This window comes from Miniopterus natalensis, chromosome X, assembly GCF_054644295.1.
Source record: "Miniopterus natalensis isolate mMinNat1 chromosome X, mMinNat1.hap1, whole genome shotgun sequence".
Taxonomy (NCBI): domain Eukaryota; kingdom Metazoa; phylum Chordata; class Mammalia; order Chiroptera; family Miniopteridae; genus Miniopterus; species Miniopterus natalensis.
In genome coordinates, this window is record NC_142103.1 from 22,709,251 (window position 1) to 22,731,385 (window position 22,135).

The 22,135-nt window shown below is 44.4% G+C and overlaps 1 protein-coding gene across 1 annotated transcript in view; it reads right to left on the reverse strand.

Moving 5' to 3' along the window:
- Positions 1-646: 646 nt before the first annotated feature.
- Positions 647-22,135, reverse strand: part of RTL9 (retrotransposon Gag like 9) — a 129,566-nt gene continuing 108,077 nt past the window's right edge. Inside the window, exons 3-5 of the mRNA XM_016198253.2 lie at positions 10,595-10,710; positions 1,438-5,404; positions 647-894 (exon numbers count right to left, since the gene is read on the reverse strand). Of these exons, the coding sequence (XP_016053739.2) occupies positions 778-894; positions 1,438-5,343 (4,023 nt within the window). The 5' untranslated portion in view covers positions 5,344-5,404; positions 10,595-10,710 and the 3' untranslated portion in view covers positions 647-777. The remainder of the gene's footprint in view (positions 895-1,437; positions 5,405-10,594; positions 10,711-22,135) is intronic.

Below are 22,135 nucleotides of genomic sequence, written 5' to 3' on the forward strand. Positions count from 1 at the left end.
GAATGAGGGCAACTAACAACTGAGGGGGTTACCCAGAGGTCAGAGCTAGAAATTTGACACTGAAAGACAAGAAAAGAGCCATACACAACAGCTGAAGAGGTCAGAAGCTGAAAACACAACAACAAGTTGAGTTAAGGTAAGAATGTAGTGAGATAGTGTTTGTTAAGAGCGTAGCCCAGTATCTGTCACAGAGTACATAATCAATGAATGTTAGCCATTACTATGATTACTATGGGTCAAAATGAATGGTTCATGATGGAGACTATAAACAGGGAAAGTACCCTGGAGACCCACTTTAGATGTTGTGATTTGGGGCATATAAAGGCAAGCCTACTGGGTAGAAATGATTGTGTAGGAGTGGGCATCACTTTCCACATAGGCTCCCCTGCCAGGTGAAATGAGTGCCAGGGAGTCCTCAAGTTTGCCTGATGACATGTGGCAAGACACTCTAAGGTGTTTTTGAGGTAGGACATGGTTTCTCCTGCTTAGACATCTCCCTGGACCAAGAACTAAAACTGGCCTTGATGATGATGGGGGTTCAGAACTTCATACACCAAACGCTCTTGAAGTCCACACTCTGATTGTCGGGGCAAGTCACAGGCATATGGGGTAAAAGAGGTCATATCACTTAAGTGGAAGGTAGGGTGAGATGTGCCTGGAGGGGGAGCCCAAAGGAGGAAGGCCACAAGGTTTATGATGTAATTAAATGGAATGAGTTCAGGAACCAGTCCTCAAGTTAGCAGCCAAGTCAGTTTTCACAGAAGAGTCCAGGGAACATTACTTGTTGGTGGAGGTCTTCTTATGACCTGCGCTCTGTCGAAGGTGGTTGTGTAGACCCTCTTGGGGGTCTCTATGCTCTTTCAGGTAGTAACAGCGTTTGGGAACATGCTGGTGCTGGTAGTGAGAAAAACAAAAAACAGCAGAGGTAAGAGCCGTGCTTACTGTGACAAGGGGTGTTCCACTTGGGTAATTTCAGTAACCTAGCAGATCAAAGAACTTGGCTAATGTACCTTACTTGTAAAAAGTGTGACAGGAGACTAGGGTAGCCAAATTTCCTAGTGACCTGGGTCCATCACACATGTGCTTACAGGTGAGACCCAGCCCCCAAAAGATGACCCCTCCCTTAGAACTGGACTTGGAATAAGTAGAGAGTTGGGACTGAGCCTAGCTGGTTCCCCCTAATCAGAAGACATAGTACCTTAACTATTCTAGGCCTTCAGTAACGAGCAGGACTTTGTTCCTCAAAGTGGTTAATATACCCAAAATAATTGCAACAGCCAGGCCTACTAATGAAACTCCAGGTTGGGGGTTATGGTCTAGGAGCTCAATGTCCCCCCTTGCCTCTTCCTTATGCTACTCAAAGGAGCAGGATGTATTCCTCATCATTTACTCCTCATTTTCTGCTCTAAAGCCTTGAATATGTTTCCCCTTTATTACCTCCTCAGTCTGCTGATGAGACTTCATTTCATTCTCCATTGCCTCCTCATTATTCCGCTTACAGGCTGTCTGCACAACCTGGCTTGAGAGGCCCCGGGAACTCTTCTCTTCAGCCAGCTGGCACTCAATGTAGAGAGACCTGTCTATCAGCTCCTTTAGGCTGCCAGCCACCTTCAGGAAGATCCGTCCCATTTTGGTGCTAACAGCTTCCGAGAGTCCTTCCAGAAACCTGGTCCGTAGGATGGCATCGGACCAAGACAAATGTTGGGCCAGCAGCAGGAAGTCAGTGGCATATTGCCTGACTGACTTCTGGCCCTGCTTGGGGTGGCAAAGAATAGCACTGAGGATGTCTATCTCAGAGAGGGAATCATATAAGCCCTGTGATCTTTTCAGGAAAGATTTATTTTCATCTGAGAGGGGGTTTCCTACCTCCAGCTGCAAGATGGACAACCTTTCCGCTGCCCCCAGATGAAGAGACACCAGAAATGCCATTTTCTCTGAATCATTCAAAAATCCCTTAATTTGCTTCTCCTCATCAATCTCCATCTCCTCCTCCTCAGAGCATGAACTCCGGGCTTCCTGCTCTTCTAAGAGGTAACAGAGTGCTGGGGTCAGCATGCCAAAGGATGGAACTTCCTTTTGTGGTGGTTTCTTCACTCTTTCGGGGGTCGTGGTAGTCACACGTGTTGTGGGCTTTGATCCAGAGGCTGTGATGTTATTGTGAGCAGCAGATGTTTCTCCAGAGTCTGTGACTTTGATGTCCACAGTGGACATCATTCCAGAGGCTGTGGCTTCCATCTGTGGTATAGACATGGCTCCTGGGACTGAGGCCCTCATTACTGGTGTGGATATCCCTCCAGAGGCTGTGGCTGTCATTTGTGGCATGGACATTCCTCCAGAGGCTGTAGCTCTCAGAAGTGGCATGGACATTGCTCCAGAAGCTGAGGTTCTCATTGGAGGTGCAGGTATCCCTCCGGAAGTTAAGTATGTTTTTTGTGGCAAAGACATAGATCCAGAACTTGTGACTCTTGTTTGCAGTGTGGACATTGCTCCAGAGGCCATGGATGACATCATTGGCATGGACCTTTTTCCAGAGGCCGTGGCTCTTATAAATGGCTTGGGCTTCCCACCAGAGGCTATGGTTGTTGTTTGTGCAGCAGACGTAATTCCAGAGACTGGAGCCCTTAATAGTGGTGGGGACATCACTCCAGAAGCTTGGGTTTGCTTTGATGGTGTGAACATCTCTCCAGAAGCTGTGGGCATCAGTTGTGGTGTGGACATTGCTCCAGTGGTTGGGGCTTTCATCAGTGGCATGGACACCTCTCCAGAGGCCATGGCTGTCATTTGAGGCATGGACATTACTCCAGAGGCTGTGGATCTCATGAACCGTGTGGACATGGCTCCAGAGACTGGAGCCCTCATTTGTGGTGTGGACAACCCTCCAGAGGCTGTGGCTGTCATTTGTGGAGTAGACATTTCTCCATAAACTGGGGGTCTCAGAGGAGTGACTATCTCTCTAGAAGCTGGGTGTCTCATTAGTGGTGGGGACATGTCTCCAGATGATGAAGCTCTTATGAGCAGTGCGGACATCTCTCCATGGTCTGAAGCTCTCATTGGTGGTGTGGACATCTCCCCAGAGGCTGGGGCTCTCAATTTTGGTGTGGACATCAGTTCCGAGGCTGGGGCTTGCATCTGTAGTGGGGACATCCCTCCGGAAGTCATGGATCTCAGGAGTGACCTGGACATCCCTCCAGAGTCTTGGGTGTTCATTTGCTGCCTGGGCATCTTTCCAGAGGCTGTGGCTCTCATTAGTTCTGTGGGCATTGCTCCAGGGCCTGAGGCTCTCATTAGAGGTGTGGACATAGTTCCGGAGGCTGCAGTTGTCATTTGTGGTGTGGACATGTCTCCAGAGGCATGGACTCTCATTAGCGGTGTGGGCATCCCTACAGAGGCAGTGTTTGTCATCTGTGGCAAGGACATGGTTCCAGAAGCTTTGTCACTCATTACTATTGTGGATATATCTCCAGAAGCTGTGGTTGTCATTTGCTGCATGAACATTGCTTCTGAGGCTTTGGCTGTCATTAGTGGCTTGGACAATTCTCCCAAGGTTGTAGCTCTCATTTGCGGCATGGGCATCACACCTGAGGCAGTGTCTCTTGTTAACAGTGTGGACATTGCTCCAGAGGCTGGCGCTCTCATTTGTGATGTGGACATTGTTCCAGAGACAGGGGTTCTCATTTGCAGTGTGGACATTGACCCAGAGGCTGGGGCTGTCATTTGTAGCATGGACACTGTTTCAGAGGCTGGGGCAGTAACTGGCTGTGTGGACATTGCTTCAGAATCTGCTGCTCTCCTTAGCGGCATGGACATCATTCCAGAAGCTGGGGATCTCATTTGCAGTGTGGACATTGCTTCATTGTTTGTGGCTTTCATAAAGCCTGTGGATGTTGCTCCAGAAGTTCTGGCCACTGTTACCTGTGTGGGCATCACTCTAGAGGCTGTGGTTGACATTTGCTCTGTGGACATTGTTCCAGACGTTGTGACAGTCATCAGTGGGGCGGACAATGCTCCAGAGTCTGAGACCATCTTCAGCAATGTAGACATATTTCCAGAGGCTTGGGTTCTCATTTGTGGTGTGGACATTGCTCCAGGGTCTGAAGTTCTCACTGGCAGTGTAGAAATCCCCCCAGAGGCTGTTGCTCTCATCCGTGGAGTAGACATGATTTGAGAGTCTATATTTTGTGTTAACTGAGAGGACATCACTCCAGAGCTTTGGGCTGGCATCAGCTGGGTGGGCATCACTCCAGATGTTAGAGCCGTCATTAGCAGTGGGCACATTGCTTCAGCATCTGGGACTGGCTTTGGCAACGTGGACATTTCTCCTGCATCTGGACCTGACAGGAGTGGTGTGGACATTGCTCCAGAGCCTGGAGCTGACATTAGCAGTGAAGACACTACTCCAGAGTCTGGGCCTGACATTAGCTGGGTGGACATCTCCCCAGAGTCTTGGGTGCTTGTTGGATGGGTTGGCATTGTTCCTGAAGCTAAGGCTGACATTATCAATGAAGATATAGCTTCAGAGTCTGTGCCTGACATTAGCAGTGAAGATATCTCCCCAGAGGCCAGGGCAGTCATTAGTACTTTGGACATTGCTTCAGTGTCTTCATCTGTAATTTGCAGTGGTGACATTGCTTCAGAGCCTGGAACTGACATTGGCTGTGTGGACATCACTCCAGGGTTTATATCTGGCATTAGGAGTGGGGATATCTCTCCAGGATCCGGGGCTAGCATCAATGATGTGGACATCTCTTCAGAGGATGGAGTGCTCATTATAGATGTAGACATCACTCCAGAAGATGGAGTTGGAATTGCCAATGGTGATATCTCTGAAGAATCTGGTGCTTCCATTAGTGGTGTAGACATTGTTCCAAAGTCAGGAATTGTCAGCAGCCCTGGGGACATTAGACCATAGTCTGAAGTGGACAGCAGTGGGGACAATGTTCCAGAATCTGAAGCTGGCATTAGCAATGGAGACAGTGCCCCAGAGTCTGAGTTTGGCATTAGCAATGGGGACAGTGCTTCTGAATCTGAGGCTGGCATTAGCAATGGAGACAGTGTCCCAGAATCTGAGACTGGCATTAGTGGTGAGGACAGTTCTCCAGAGTTTAGTACTCCCGTTAGAGGTGTTGACATGGTGTCAAATTCTGTGGATGCCATCAGCTGTGTGGACATCCCTCCTGGGTCTGACGCTGAAGTTGAGACTATAGGTTGTACATGAGATTGCAGAATTTGGACCTCTTCTCTGGTCTCTATTGTTGATCCAGAGAAGGTCGTCCTCCTGTTTGGAGGGTCATTTTCCTCCATCAGCATACTGTTGAATCGCAGTGAATGTAAGGGTATTGACATATCTGAATAGTGTGGAGGAAGGATATCAGGGGTCCTGCTGAAGCCCAAGAAGCAAGAAAATCTGTAAACAAGAAATAAGTTTAGCAGTCAAAAACTAATATAAAAAAGACTGGGAAACAGAGAAATGATTCACGATGGAGGCCTTTTGTGTGTTGCCAGCTATGTGGCATAGGAGATGGGCCTGTCAAGTTAAAGAAGCTGTGCAACAATGAACAAATTTGAAGCTGTAACAAATATCCCTTCCACCACTATTCTTTTCAAGCCAAATCACTCAGTCACACAGCACAGCCTCTCAGTTTATACACACTAAAAATGACAGCAACCTCAGCTGCCAGGTGCCTGAGCAGTCCTGGATCAAATGAAGCAGCAGCACCACCTTCTGGGCAACTGTGAAAAGTGCAGGTTCTTCTTGGGTTAAGCTATATAAGCCAGCCAAGGTGCTGGCAGGCCTAGATGTGATAGCCCTTTGCTCCAGTAAAATCATTAGTTCCTGGGGCTCATTGAGTACTGCCAGTAGTTTAGTACCAATTTTACTACTCTGATGGCCCTGAATATTTTACTACTCTGATGGCCTTGAATATCTTCTAAGGAAAAAGAAGACTTTTATCTGATCAATGACTAGGAGCAACATTCCATGAACTGAAAAGCCTGCTTATTGTCATTATTACTAATAAAACGAACAACCATTACTACTAACACTTATTGTTCACTTAGTGTGTTCCAGGCACTAAACTTTAGGCAACTATATGCAACAGCGTGCAACTTTAAACTCTATAATATACAGAGATTTACATTATCCCATTTGAATCTTACAATACCCTGCGTGATGGTATTATTATTCCCATTTAACCAGCTTTCTCAAATTATCCAGGGTTAGGGCTAAAATAGGGTCACTGAAACAGTAAAAATTGTATGTCTTTGACTATCACCCCTCCTCGGGGTTGCCTAGCTTTTAGCATCCTTAAGGCTGCATTCAATAATCTTTCTGACATCCTAGATCATACATAGCTCACTTGAAGCCCAGTCTATAGCATAAACAAATCTCAAGTTTCTCTGATGACATGAGGGTAGGCAATCACAGAGCCTCATTCTTGTGGCCCACCCACATAAGCAGTCCTAAAAGGGGCTCCTTGGCACATGACTTGGAAACCAACACACACATTAACACAATGTTGACACATCCCCACAGCCTATACATGCCAACAATGGAATACTTGCCTATTTGGGACAATGTCACAAAAGTCATCAATTACATGGCATTGTGCCTCCATAATAATAATGAGAATATTAGCAATAGAAACTCTAACATTTCTTGAGCATACACTGACTGGCAAGCACTCCACTAGGCACTTTACTTGCATCATCTTATTTGGTATCCACAGCAACAGTAACAGATTGGGTACTTTATCTTCATCTTAAAAATGAGAAAACAAAGGCCCAGAGAAACTTAATAATTTTCCCACAGTCATATAAATTCCCAGGGCCGCCCAGCTGCAGAGTCCCCTACTCTTCTCCATTGTGCTATAAAGCTCCACTTGATCTGCTCTCTCTGCCTCTTATTCAGTCACATTACCAAGATCCCTCCCTCTATCTCTAGCCTTGGACAACCCCGAGATGGAGTGTAGTAAAAGAAATATTGGCCTCCTGCTGGCACCTTGGTTACTCTACTAATAAGTGCAATGGGAAAGATGAGTTAAAAAAGCAGTCAAAGACATCCACCTCCCATTTTCAGAAAAATCTCAACATGCCACAGTTTCCCACCAGGCAAAACCCAGAAGGATCTTACCTTGTCAGTTAAGGAGAAGAGAGAGAACATGTCTTTTGTGCCCCTAGCTCTCTGAATCTGACCAATTCTCTTATACCCCATGCCCAGCCAGTTTATTAAAGTAAGACCCAATACCAGCAGCTGTTCTTTGCAGTCTCCCTTAGGTATCCCCTGCCACGCCCCCCTCCTGCCCGCCAGCCAGCCAGCCTGCCCGCCCACCCGCCCCACTGCTCCTGACTTGCTAGTGCTTGCTCTGTCTCTCTGGTCCCAGATTCCTGCCTCTATATAGGCTCTGACACTTGCCTCTGGCCGCCTTTCACTTGACAGCCCTCCAGAAGCTCCACTTTAGCACTTGGCCTATGCAACTCCACCCCATTTCCCCTCACCCCCAATAGTTGCAAGAGCCCACTATACCCACTTCTAGTTGTCCCAAACAAAAGAGGAGATTCACACAATTAAAGAGGTGAGACTGAAATGTTCCTGGCTCAAGAAATGAGAGATAGCCTCTGCGGCTGAGCAGACACAGGAGCCCTGGAAGACAGGCACTGGAACTGATGTGATATAGAAGCACAGGCAGGGGTTAGAGGTAACAGAACCAGGGATGGAGGCTGAGTGGAAGTGTCAGAGTTCCAAGAGGTCAAGTGCAGGGAAATCAGGGTTTGGGAGGATGGGCAATAGGGGCTTGATAGAGCCCTGATGGTGATAATACAAAACGTAATTTGCCCCAGTGTCAGAGACCCAGAGGGAAATCTGGCAACCAGTGTCACTGTCACAGAGCTAGGATTTGACAATGAGGCTCCAGGGCATTCAGACAGCTGGCAAGAAAAGCACGCCAATCTTGAGCACGCCAGGTGAGAGCTTGCTCACAGACTCAGGGCTACACAGCCTACTTTCTAGAACTGGGGCACAAGGTCAGAGTAAAACTAGCAGAAAGTCTTGCCAGAGCCCTCTAACCTTCTGAATAAGTACCCCTTAAACTCCCAGACTAGGGCAGAATTGGTCTCTGAGCCTTGGATAAGGCAAAGCCTTTAGATGAAGTTCAAGTAGGTAAGGTATAGGGACTCAAGAGTCTTGGGGTTTGGGGGAGGCATTCGGGTCATTATAAATCTTCCCACATTCATAATTAGCAATCAATAACACCTGGGCACTCAGGCTAAGCACTATGCATGCATTATATCCTTTAGGCTTCATGCCAACACCTGCAAGGTAAGAAAATGGGGAAATGGGCTTGGAGAAGTTATGATCAAGGTCACAGCTAGGAAATGGCAAAGCCCAGATTTGAGCCTGGGTCTGTCTGATTCAAAATCATTTCCTATCTTTGTAGTCAGATAAGTGGTTAGAAACACTTGAAGTGCTTTACTCAGTGCCACCTTCCTCCTCCCACCCCCACCAATGACTGAATCATTGTAGTAGTAGTAGTAGTAGTAGTAGTAGTAGTAGTAGTAGTAGTAGTAGTAGTAATATTAAATGACCTTAATTGATCTCCTCCCATATACCAAGAACTGTGCTGAGGGCATTACAAGCATTCTCTCATTTGATGCTAACTACCCTGTGATCTAGGTCCTTTTAGTTCCCAGATAAGAAAACTGAGTCTCAGCAAGGTGAATTGACATGACCAAAAGCACAAAGCTCTATTTGACTCCAGAGCTCACTACTCAAAAATTTAAAAAATTCAAACTGCTTTCCCCTCTCCTGTAAACCAAAAACTCATCACAGAAACCCAAACAAGAACAATCATTATTATACCTAATAATAAAAGCTAACATTTAATGTATCAGGCACTGTGCTAAGCACTTTATGTATATAATCTTGTTACGACAACCCTATGAGGTAGGTACTATTATCACCTTCATTTACAGATGAGGAAAGACACAAAGAGGTCAGTTAGCTTTCCCATGGTTGCACAGCTGGAAAGCACTGTTGTTTATGATAATAAAAAATTAGAAATAACCTATATGTTGATGTTAGAAAACAATTCACTTAATGATAAATGAATCATAGTGCATCTGTAGCAGCCATTGAAAATGATGATCTGATTTTTATTAAATAGATATGTATATTTTTGCATAGAAAAAATACAGTCTGGAAAGATATATACCAAAATGTTAGCAATGACCATACCGAAGTGATGAGATTAAAGGGGATTTTTGCTTTTGTTTTTCTTATTTATATTTTCTCATTTATTTATAATGGACCCATATTACTTGTATTTGAAGGAGAAAAGTTATTTTTATTTTTTGAAAAGGTATGTTTCCTTTAGGTTCTGTGTCTAGCCCTCTCCCTTCTTCTCTCTGTATGTTCTCTCTAAGTATCTCCAACATCTCCCCACCTAAGCAACCTTTCTTCCCTGACAAACTTACTGTACTACTTAGATCCGTGGTCAGTAGTGACCTCTGAAAAATGCCTCCAATGGCTTGTTTTATATTTTGTTGCTGTTTTTGTTTTGAAAGATGATTTATTGTTTTTCTAACTTTTATTTGTGTTTAATATTTACACAAGTAATCTAGAAATATATTCTCAGAAAACTTGAAATCTTACATACAGATCAAGCTAGCCCTGAGCCTACCCCACCCCCCATCCCCTCAAGTCCCATTCCTCTGTCTGTTCACAGTTGGGTGTGTCTCCTTCCAAACTTTTTCTAGCTTTAATGACATTCAGAGTTCATATCATGGAATTTCTAGCAAAACCCAGTATGTGTAAAGAGCTACAATTAAAAAACCATTCTGACACTGGTCACTCCAGGATTCCAACTTCCAGTCCATTGTGACCATTTGTCATCAGCCTGCTTCTAGGGAGACTACACAGAGCGTTCTTGCATGTTCACCCATTTGGTACACAGGCTTCCATTTTTTTAATGCCAGTGTTTCTACAAACACAGAGAGGGAAGGCCTTCTGAGGAAGGAAAAGCCCAGAAATCACTGCTTAGCACCTCCCAGGTCCTTCACGTCCTGCCCAGTCTGCATTGATCAATACGGCTAGGAGGTGTCATGCTTCCTGCTGCTTCACAAAAGGTAATTGAGTTTCGGGGATTGCATGGCTAGCTGCTCGAGAAAATAAGAATAAATAAGAGATAGTTCAATATGTCAACAAATAGCTTTCCAGCTCTTGAAATAACCTTTCCCTGAATTCTCAACAATATCCTTTCTCACAGCCTTAGCAAACACATACCCAGTTAACTGAAAATAGACAACCTCAGAATAAAGAAAAACCTGGTTGACTTTAGGGTCCTGATCAATCAGAAAGGGAGAAATTCTCTCCATCCCCTTGCTCCCCAACAACCCTGACACTTAAAATGCCCACCCGGCTCTTATAATAAAGGGGAAAATAGCTGTCACTGAGAGCTCACTCTGCCAGGCACTGTATTAAGCACTTTACATAAATGACATTATTTATTACACAATAAGCCAAAGAAGTGGGTTTTTCACCCCCATTTTATAAATCAGCTAAAGAACTGAACTGGAGAGAAAATAAAATCAAATAACTTACCTTGGCTCTCACAGCTGAGAGAGAGTGAAGCTGGGCTTGTCACTTGGGTCTGTCTGACTCAGCTGGTGCTCTTAACTCAGGGGAAAGTCACACACTGTCTTCAGGTCTCTGAAGGGCTGTCATATGAAAAAGAGGGTAGGTGTGTTCTGGGTAACTCCAAAGAGAAGGATTTGACTGTTACTTGGGAATTATGCTTTCATTGGATGCGCTGCAAATTCCCCAAACAACATGTATATGCATGTCCAACTCTATAGGGGAAAGAACACTATAAGAAGAGCAAACGGAACTGCCTTGCATTAGGTGCTGTCCTAAAGGATCTGTGGAATCAGAGAGAACAAGAGGGATACCGAAGGACTGCAAATGGGCAGCATCCCAACTTTCTTAAATAAGGAAACTACAGACCAGTATATTGTAAACTCCAGAGCTGTGAGCTTGATGTCAATCCTCTGAGAGATTCTGCCACAGATTATGAAGCAGGTAATTTATAAGCACTTAAGATATAAGTGGTGATAGGAGGTACCTGGAAGTCCTAGCAGAACTGTTCAAATTAGACCAGGTGCCCAGAATGGCAGCTATTGCAAACCGAAAAATGGAGGCACTAGCAGCGGGTTGTTAGATTTTTATTTTCCAAGTAAAGGCATTAACCTCAAATTCTCATTTCACAAAAAGAAATGACTCTTTAAATACTAAAAGAATAGGAAATAATCTCAGAATAAAGGATGGTCCTTTAAAGTGAAATGAATTTCACTTTAGAAAACACTGACTCTGTAGTCTTCAGGCTTTCTCTTTGCATCGTAGACTGCTACGATTTTTCAGGAGGATGGGCACTTGTCCAAGGACCTGCTTTAGGGAATCACTCCCAGTTAAAATATCAACACAGATAAGATCAGATACCTATAAAACAGGAAGTCTTTCTGGCCAGAACAGGGAAGAACAGAGTTTGACCTTATGCTAAGTGAGGATATTAACAAAGATAAAGAAAGTGTCCATGGAAAGGAGCATGAGAGACATAAAACTTGCCAAGTGTAAATTCAAGCCCTGCTGAGGCCTGACTTGGCCAAAGCATTTGACCTATACCACCCCTTGGACCATACAGCCCTCTTGTAGGAATATGTGCCTGGTATTTTTAAGCATTTGGGCCACAAACCTGTTTCTGACTTGAGGCTCTCCAAGCAATCTTCAAACTATTACTTTTCTTCCTAGGGAGAGTTCCTAAAGGTAGATGAATTCAAAACTTGCTCAATACCACCAACAGAGTGGGGTTCTACAACAACCTAGAAGAAGCTGCTAGCCTTGATTCTGTCCTATACAACATTTTTAGCAATGACATATATAAATAAAGCCATGGAAGCAATTCTTACACAATTATTCTAGGACCAAGAAGAACCTCTAGCATCAGCTTAGGGAGTGGGTTTACATTTGAAAACCCCCATGTTTTACAATCTATCTCTCTGCATTTGGTAATTTTCTCTCCTGTTCTTTGTCGCCAGTGCACTGAGTTCCTGCAATTTGTGCTCCTCATGAAAAATGCTTAGTGAATATATAAGAGCTATGAGCTCTGTACCCTGGAGAGCAGATAGGGTCTTCTATACAAACTGCTGAACATCCATCTCAATTCTGCCATCTTCCCTCAGATAATCGGTGTCAGTGTATACTTCCTGGATCAAAAAAGTGGACAAATTGATGTCCTCTTATTTGCAGAATTAGCCCCATTCCCAAAAGAGTTTAAATTGGAGTTTGACCTTATCTGTTGACATTAACCTTGCTTCTGAAGGTGAAGGCAATGCAGTACCTGCCATACTCTCTCAAAGTACATTTCTGCTTCGGATGTACCCTGGGAGGACTGTTAAAATGCAGATGAATACTTGGGGAGGGATCTTCACTTTCAAAGAGTCAGACTCAATAGGTCTGAGGCAGGCCAAGGAATCCACTTTTTTTTTTTCACTCAAAGTACCATTTTATTAAGTGCTTTAAAAATGAGGTCGCAGAACCTTCAGGCAATTTAGGATTTAGTGAAGGAAGCAGAAGATTTGTGGTACTCTCTGAGGAGTTTCATTTGAGGGCTCATATTGGCTGTTGCTTGGGAGGCACCAGGAGTGTGTGTCACTGAGTGACCAGAATTCCCCATTGAATTGCCAATCAGATAGGTTCCTCCAGAGCTGCTGATGAGTTGTCCTCCTGTGATGCCCATTTGAATCTCACTAGTGCCCACCATACTGTGGGATGAGACCACGGTAGTCACCTATGCAGAAATCCCTTGAATATCAAAGTAATTCCCTTCAGTGTTTTGGCTGTACATCTGCGTTTCTGTGTAAGGATAAGTTGCTCAGATTTTGACGCAAGCGATTCTGAAACACTCTAGAGTTTAAGAACCACTGGTTTAGGAGTCTGTGTGCCCTCATTTTAACATTAAACAAGCCTGGGCTCCATCCCCAGCACTTAAACTACTTCACCTCAGTTTCCTTGTCTGGAAACCAGGGATAATAACAGTAGCTTTCTCACAGACTCTGTGAATGTTTTAAACAACAACAAAAATGTTTAGTGTCTGGCATCTACTTGAAGCTCAGTAATCTCTCCTGGTCCTGCTTATTAATGGACCCTGCTGCCTACCTTCTCTGTGTTCAGTTACTGCCCCTGTGCCAACTGCTCACTCCCTCTAGGTCTGGCGTTCAAACTCCCCAAGCAAGAGACTTTCATTGGTCCACATTTAGTCACAATTGTGCTTCTTGGGCAAAATTCTCATCCCAGGTTCCCTCATAGGCTGCTTGCCAGCCTATAGAGTGACTGCTCTTAGATCAGATGCCCTCTCCTGGCTCAATCAGCTATTGCCAGGGAGAAGTGGAATCACATGGTACCAAACATAGCCACCTATTCATAAGAAACTTCTACTTCCCTCAGCTAGGATCTGTGGATGGAAACTCCTTAAAAGAGGCAATGGGTGTGTCAGGAATTCTGAGGCTTAGCCCGTCCAGTACACCTAGGCTTCTCATGTATCCAGCCTGCCAAAGGAATGAAGCATTCAAGTTCACTGATGTCTCTATTTAAATTCCGACTTTTCATCTCCAGGAACACCAGTTTAAAAAAAAACTAGGCTACAGTCAAGAAAAAAAATCTTAACCCTAAAATGACACTGTCTATTTCTAGAACATATTTTGAAGGTTACAAAGCACTTTTGCATCAATTTCCTCACTGCAGAGCTTGCAAACTGGCAGCCATGGGCTAGATCCAGACTGCAGATGAATTTTATTTGACCCACATAATGTTTGTAACAATTTTTTAATTAGTTGCCAACATTAAAAGGTCAGATTTAAAATAAAAAGCTGGATTTCTGGCTCTTCTCGGAAGAACAGAAAAGTCTGGATCCTCATTCTGACATGGCAACAATCAGCTGGAACAGTGTAAGCTGCTCCCTGTATGTGGAGCATTGGCTCATGAGTTACTGTTTTCAGAGTGAATTGTTTGGCCCCTGTAAGCATTTGAAGCCTCCTTTTAACCCCATGGAGTAGGTTCTGAAGGTAGTTAAGAGCACAGATTCTGAAGTCCAACTGCCTAGGTTAGGATCCCAGCTCTGCCCCTTACTGGCTTTGGAACCCTGCGCAAGTGATTTAACCTCTCTGAGCTTCATTTTCCTCATTTGTAAAGTGAGGATGGTAATAATAATGCCTACCTCATACCATCATAGGTAAACTAAATAAGTTAAGGCATATAAACTACTTAGAACAATATTTGGCACATGGCAAGCACTAAATAAGTACAATTGACTCTTGAACAACACAGGTTTGAACTGTGCAGGTCCACTTATACAAGGATTTTTTTTCATAAGTACTGTAAATGCATTTTCTCTTCCTTATGCTTTTCTTAACATTTTCTTTTCTCTAGCTTACTTTATTGTAAGAATAGAGTATATAATACATATAACACATAAAATAAAATATCGACTGTATCTTATTGCTAAGGCTTCTCTAGTCAACAGTGGGTTATTAGTAGTTAAGTGTGGGAGGAGTCAAAAGTTATACACAGATTTTCAACTGTGTTGGGGTTTGGCACTTCTAACCCCTGCATTTTTCAAGAATCAGCTGTACTAACTTCTTTCATTATCCACAATTTCCTATCTGCCTTTTGACCTCCAAATAATTCTAATATATATATTCTTTGTGGCAAGCTCATTTGTTGGCAGAATTGGACTTGAATTGGAATGAGGTTATTCATTTATCCCATTTAGAAGTATTTTTAAAAATTTATCTTTATTGTTGAAAGTATTACATATGACCCCCTTTCCCCCCATTGATCCCCTCCACCCCGCATCCACCCTACCCCCAGGTCTTCCCCATTCCTACTTAGAAATATTAATGTGTTTGATCACAGGATACTGCCTCAGATCCCATAAGGAGTGTTATATGTTATCTGTACAATATTGCTTTTCTAAAATTCAAAGTTTTGAACTCTAAAACATATCTAGCTCCAGTGGTTTCAGATAAAAATTATGTGCCTGTATTATATTATTAGTTTGTATATCCACTTGGCAGATAGGGAAACTGAGCTCCAAAGCACTAAGTAACTATCCATAAGTCCCACAGCTTGGAAGCAGAAGTAATACCGATCCTTAGGCATGAAGCCCACACTAGCTAGTACTGTGGTATTCGATGGGCTTGCTATAGGCATATTGATGCAAGACTCTAGTGGCTACCATTCGGGGTCCCCTAAAGAATGCCACCGTTTACTGAGAGTGACAAGCCCTTCTTTAGTAACATTCTGGCGATTATTTGCATTAATCTTCACTAAATACCCTTGCGTTAGGATTAGAATAAGGATTATCGTCCTCATTTTACAGAAGAGGACACTAAGATCCAGAGAAGAGGTGTGACTTGCCCAAAATCACACAGCAAAAGACAGGCAAAGCTGGAACTAGAAACTAAATTCTGTGCTTTTTCTTCTTAAAGTCGGTCCAAGAAAGGCACATGCTGAACTTTCCACATACTGACCCCAGTCTCTGCAGACAATCCTGAAATTTTCAACATACCTGATGAAAGGAGGGTGTCCCAAGATCTCAGCAAATACAAAAATGAGACAGCATATCTGGGTGGACCTCATCCTTCCCAGTACCATAAACAGCAATGTACAGACACCATCCAGTCAGAAGCCACGGAGGGGAGACTCCTCAAATCCCAAGAAAATCACAGAGACCCTACTGTTTGCTTTTCTCTGTTGATTTTTAAGAAGCTGACATTTACTTATGCCAAAGGCCAAAGGAAGTGAAAAATCTACTGGAAAGGGAATTTCATCAGTTATGAAGCAATATCTTTAAAAAACCTTTGCACAGTATCAGTTCCCTTGCTTGAAATACAGAAAATAAAGCACTGCTATTTCATATTGTTAGTGCATTAGAGACTTTGGAATGCAAGCAGCATCCCTAGGACCTCTTGCCAGTCCCCTGTCTCAACACAGGGAAGCTTTCTGACATCGCCACTAACTTAAGGAAGTTGAAAAAGAAGACAGGCCGTGACCCGGGTGACCTCTTGTCTCTCCTAAGCTTATGGCTTGAGTCCCTACTACCAACAAATCTGCACTTTGATCACACACCCACCGTGGCCCAGATCTTTGAATTCAGCAATTCTTTCTCAGGTTTCAGCGAGGCATTGGCAGCCTGAGCTATTTTGGGACACTTTCTCTGCTGTGGATGCCACTTTTGGAATATGCCAGGAACACGCTAAGGACCTGGAGCTCTCCGCCCTGGACCCGTTTTCGGGGTTGCTCGCTCTCTCTCTTTCTCTGGGCTGATCTTTTGGAGGATGGTCATTCTTGCCAACCTAATCCCTAGAGTCTGACTACCTTGCCGGGCCACAGGCTCCAAGAGGCAGTGTGGCTGCCAGCACCCTCACGGTAAGGGGCATGGAAGCACCAGGAAGCCTGGAAAGACAGATGTCTTTAGGGGTGGTGTGAGTTTGGATGTGGACTGAACAGACAAAGGAGAGGGGAGCCAACAAGATTTTCCAAACATCTTCTTACAGTCATCACTTCTTAATCTGATGCAACTGACTCGGCAGGCATTCAGGAGCCTGCGGTCTCCATTTTCCTGTCCTAAAATCCTCTGCATCTGTAAGTACCAGGGCTCACTGCTTCTCATTCTGTCTTTTGGGGAGGGGGAGAGGAGGGCAAGGCCTGGAAAGGTCATCAATATGTGACTCAGGTGTGGGCAGGCCCATAGCATTGGAGGAATTCCTAACACCCCCACCCCCACACCCCACCGGAACTGCTTCTTAATTTTGAAAATGAAAATGCCTCTTTGTTCTTGCCCAAGCCCCCAGCATACCAAAAATTCCAACTGTCCTTTGGGGTCTTCTGTTCATCTGTGCTGTGTACACCTGATTTGTCATGTTAGACTTAATGGGAGAAGTGCACCCTTGATATTTGAATTTCTTAAATTAAGCAACCACAGTACTATTGTGGGCACAGCCCCTGCTGGCTTCTCTATCTTTTATGCAGTTTGCTAAAACTGTGAAAGATGTCATAAGCAGGAGAGTATAAATGAGAATTTAGAAACTCCTTCATGGTAAAAGGGAAGAGCAATGTGGTTTGGGTTGATTCTCAACACAGAAATGCTGCCACAATGGCTTCATGCTATGCGGTGGGAAGGGCCTTTTCAGTGCCTTCCTATTTTATTGGGGAGAGAGGCCAAAACAACTACAGGCTCTCCAGGAAAGGAGCTTTTCTGATGTTTTTATTTACCACTTTCCTGAGAGACTGGACATTGTTTCTGGCCAGCTTGTCAGTCCCTGAAGGGGATATTCAACCCTTCTTTTTAGGACTGCTGAAGTTATCTCAAAATAGTTCAGGATGATAGTCAGGCCTTGTGACCTACCCTCCTCCCCCAACACCAAGACAAAATCATTCTTAGGGTCCAGGATTTGTTTGAAGGTGAGGATGAAGAATGCCATTGATAGAAAGTCATTTGGAAATCCTGCCATGACCCAGAGAAAAACAGTGTCCTTCTGGGTTTTCGTAATAATTTCCTCAGCCATAAATAAGAACAGGCCAGATCAGCAGGTCTTGCCCTTTTATTTCCATACAGCACCATAGAGGGAACATTGTCTTTAGCAGAGAAAAAGCATAAGATGTTCGTAAGACCAAGGCTGGCTACCTTCAGTTTCTCAGATTGGAGAATTAAGCAGCTGCTTATTTGTATTCTACGAAGAGTGCCAGGTCTGAGGAGGATTTGAAAACAGTGCTAACATCAGTGCTGGAGAAATCAAAAAGGGAAATTCACCTTGTTTCTAGTGGAGACTGGATTAGTTCTCAGGCTCTAGGAAGAAACTGGCCTCAGGAGGAATTTGGCTTTGCTTTGACTACTGCTTGTTTGTGTGGTCTTCGGTAACTCATGAAGTTTCTCAGCTCTTCTCCCAAAGAGCTCCGAGAAAATGATGCTTGGATCAGAGAACTTTTTGGAAAACTGGAAAACTTTTTGTCAAAGCCTTGAGTGTTGGGTGGGGAGAGGGAGGGCACTATATGTGATGGACTCTGATTGTAACCAAAATAATCCAGGTTCAGGTTTGGCAGTAGCCTGAGTTTTTGTTGCTGTTGTTGTTTTTGTCTATCTATGGTATTCTGGGAGTATTAAGAATGTTCCCTTGCCCTTCCAAATCTCTCCCTATTCACTCCTAAGGACTTGAAAATTCTTAAGTACATAATTCCTTTACTAAGGGCTTTGGCATCAGTTAAAATGCTAACCTCTAGAAGGGTCAACCTGTTAAGCCTCATCTAGACACAGCCAATCATGAGCAGGTTCTGACAGAAGAGAGAAGAGAAAGGAACATGTAGACATAAAGATGAACAAGCAGGGGTCTAGAAGAAGGAGCAGGTCAAGGCCAAAAGTACCAAGAAGCTCCATTGGCAGAAAGGGAGGGTTCTAGTCTTGCTAAAATGAAGTACAAGGCAACTTACTGAGATAGAGACTTGGTATTTGGGGAATAAGGCAAAGACTCGATTAATGAAACTGGGGTACAGAGAGGAGGAAAAATCCCATTTACTAGAGTAGAACAAGAGATAGGAGAGTTCCCTGCAAGGGCACCCTCAGGCTGTTACCTGAGCCACTGAACTAGGGCTCTCAAAAATGTTGAGTTCTCAGGACAAGGAATCAAACAGATTAAATACTCTGTCACCCCTCAATACCAGCATTTCCCTAGCCCATCAGGGCAGGTCAAAGGAGAGAAGTATGCAGGGACTAAGACTTTGAGACTCTGCTCCTACATTTTCCTTCCTTTGAGACCAACATTGAACTCATACTTGAGGAGACTCATCTTCTTCATCAAAAGCTATAAGGTAGAAAGAGGGGATGTCCCTGCACAGCCACAGGCCAAGGGTGAGGCATCCCCACATCTCTATGTGGGCTCCTTCCTGGACTAGTGGACAAGATTCTAGAGTAAGACCACTGGGTTTAAATCCTGGCTCTGCCATTCACTAGCTATGTGGCCTTGGGAAAGTCATGTAACCTATTTGAGCCTCATCTGTAAAACGGCACAATAATGGTAGGATCTATCAGACAGTGTTGTCAAGATTAAATGAGAATGATGCCTGTAAGATTGGTAGTTACAAAATAGTTACTGGGGATATAAACTGTAATTAAGATTTCCAGCTTTCTGTTGTATGTATGGCATATAGCAGCAGACAATCCTGCTCAGTGCAGGTCTAACACCACCAGGGTTTCAGGGGTTCACCATTTCCTTAAAGTAACCCTCTTCTCCTTTTCCTTCTGGTCTCACCAGATTAGAGTGTTCCCAAGACTTCCCTCTCACTGCTTCTGCAACCACTCCATTCCCCAGTTAACTACATTGACAGATTCACTGCTAAGAATACATGAAACCTTTTTCTTGGCTTTCCCCAACCTCAGACTGAGCCTGGCTACCCATTCCCTAGTGGCGAGATGGAATCATTTTTGGAAGGGTGGAGTCCAGAAGGGTGCAGCTCCTGAAGCACTAACAAAAGAATTCCTACCTAAAACTTTGTGCCTCTGGTTTTTATAAAGCTCATTGCAGCTATGGTATTGATACCTAGTCACAGCCACTCCCACTGTGGTTTCCTGACCCCCTGACTGCTGGCCCACTGCTGTTATCCTCCTCTAACACTCCCTCTCTCTTCCTCCCTCCCTCAGGACACTCTCTCTTCAGGGCTCCAGGGTGCTGCAGGTTCAAGAGGCTTTCCTTCGCTTCCTTCTCTCTTCCCCCTCCCCACCCTCTCCTAAGGATGCAGAATTCACTCTCTTTCAAGGGGTGGGGTGGCAGAAAGGAGCTCTACTTTCTGTGTAGGCATGCTCTCAGCATGCTCTCTGCAATCTAGCCCTCCCTGGTTCTCTGCTCAGCAGGAGGGAGGGGGAGAAAGCACCCCTAGGCATGATTATGGTACCTCTAGAATCAAAAGACTGGCCTACATCCTTTCAAAGACTAAATGAGAGTGGCTCTTGAACTCTCAGTACAGGAGTTGGGTAAAAATGCATATTTCAGCTACTATCCTCATAGAGATATAGAGCCTCTTGGTTTGGGGTTCATCTCTGGATTCTGTATGTTTAAAAAGCTCTCCTTGGGCCACACCTTAAGAAAGAGTGCACTCCATCTTGTGGAAGGGGCAGGGACTAGGGAGGAAAGTCACATGTCTCTGATTCCTATAACTAGGCTCAGCCTACATCTTTTTTTAAAAATGTTTTTAAATGTTTTCATTGATTTTTAGAGACAGAGGAAGGGAGAAGGACAGAGAGATAGAAACATCTATGAGAGAGAAACATCATCAACTGGCTGCCTCCTGCATGCAACCCAGTAGGGGATTGACCCCCACAACCCCAGCATGTGCTCTGACCGGGAATCAAACCAGTGACCTCTTGGTTCACGGGTCAATGCTCAACCACCGAGCCACACTGTCTGGGTGCAGCCTACATCTTGACGCTGTCCAGGAGCACATGCAAATGCCTTCTGAGTCCTGAGCTTCTCTTGTCCAGACAATGGCTCCTGGCTGCTTCACAAAGACCCTAAGCAGGGTTAAATATCTGGGCTGCAGACTTAAATCAGCAGTGCTACCAGTCTAAGGTACAACTGGACAGTTAGCTCTTATCCAGAGGCATTTGGAGCTAGTAGGAGCTAGAGAAGACCTCAGTGGTTAACAGCATGCTGAAGCCACACCAGCAGGCTATGACTCTCAGTCCAGGCCTCTTATAAGCTATGTAACCTTGAGCAACTTAATCTTTCTGTGAATTGTTCTGTTATCTGTAAAATGGGAATAGTATAATACCTCAGAGTGTTGTTCGGGGGAATTATGAGTTATTTCACAGAACTGCTTAGAACCATACCTGGCTTACATTAAGCACTCAGCAAACATTATCTTTTATTGTTGTTACTATAAATACTATTAAACATATAAACAGGGTCTATAATATTCACAAGGAATAAATGAGTTCATGTGTGGAAAGTGTTCAGAACCATTATTGCTGTGGCCCCAGAGACTTAACAGAGAAATCAGTAGCCGTTCTCAGGGTTTCTGGGGAGACCAAAGCCTTCCTGGGTAAATAGTTAGGTCTTGGGGAGAAGTTGTTCAAGGGTCATTCAGAGTCTGAGAAAGAAGATGGCAGTTTGGGAACTCTTACATTCAGAGTATAACTAAAACTCTCGTACCTAACTTGTTGCTATAGATTTATGGGATTATGGGATTTGGTTATGGGGCCTGCTAGGTCTAATTAAAGTTCTAGGACTCCTAGGAGACCGGCTGTGGTGCTCACAGACTGGATCTTTAAAAATGTCATTGTGAATGGGCTCCCACCTCAGGAGCACTGAAGACTGAGTTGTCTGCACTTACTGCTCCAGTGGCTCTTTTAGAGCTTTGATTTCTGTACTTTCTTTCCCAAGTCCCCAGTGGTTAATTTTTTGGATTTCATTAGAAGATGCTCCCCCAGTACAAAATTCAAAATCTAAAGTGATTGTTCTTTCCTTGGCATGTAGCCCCTGTATGGAAATGAGTTCTGCCCACAGAGCACTCCCCTTTGCTGCCCTGAACGCAGCCCTGAGAAGAGGGTGCTGATCCTGAGAGGAAGGGATGAGGTTTTTTGGAGGGGTCAGAAGGGCATCTTCTCACTCTGGGCCAGTTTCCCCAACCACCTTGCCCCTTTCATACTAAGGCTCACCTGGCTCTGTCCCCAGGCCTTGCCCTGGAGGAATAAATAGGAGAAGAGACACTCCATCAAGTCCCATGGAGTCAACTAATATCACTTGGACCTTAGTGGCTTCTCAGCCCCCATCTCTCACCTCACTTCTTGCTGAACATGTCCACTGGGAAGTCCCACTGCCATCCCCAAACCAACCTGTCCAAGCTTAACTTGTCACCTGTCTCTACTCATCCTCTTGCCAATTAAGTCTTGTGGTCCCTGTCTCAGTTGACAGTCTCATCATTGACCCACACTGAAACATCAGAGTCATCACCTTTTCCCTCTCTTTGATTCTCCATGACACCCAGAGCTGTGGTTCCTACCTATTGACACATCCCCAGAATGGCTCCCTCCTCTTTTTA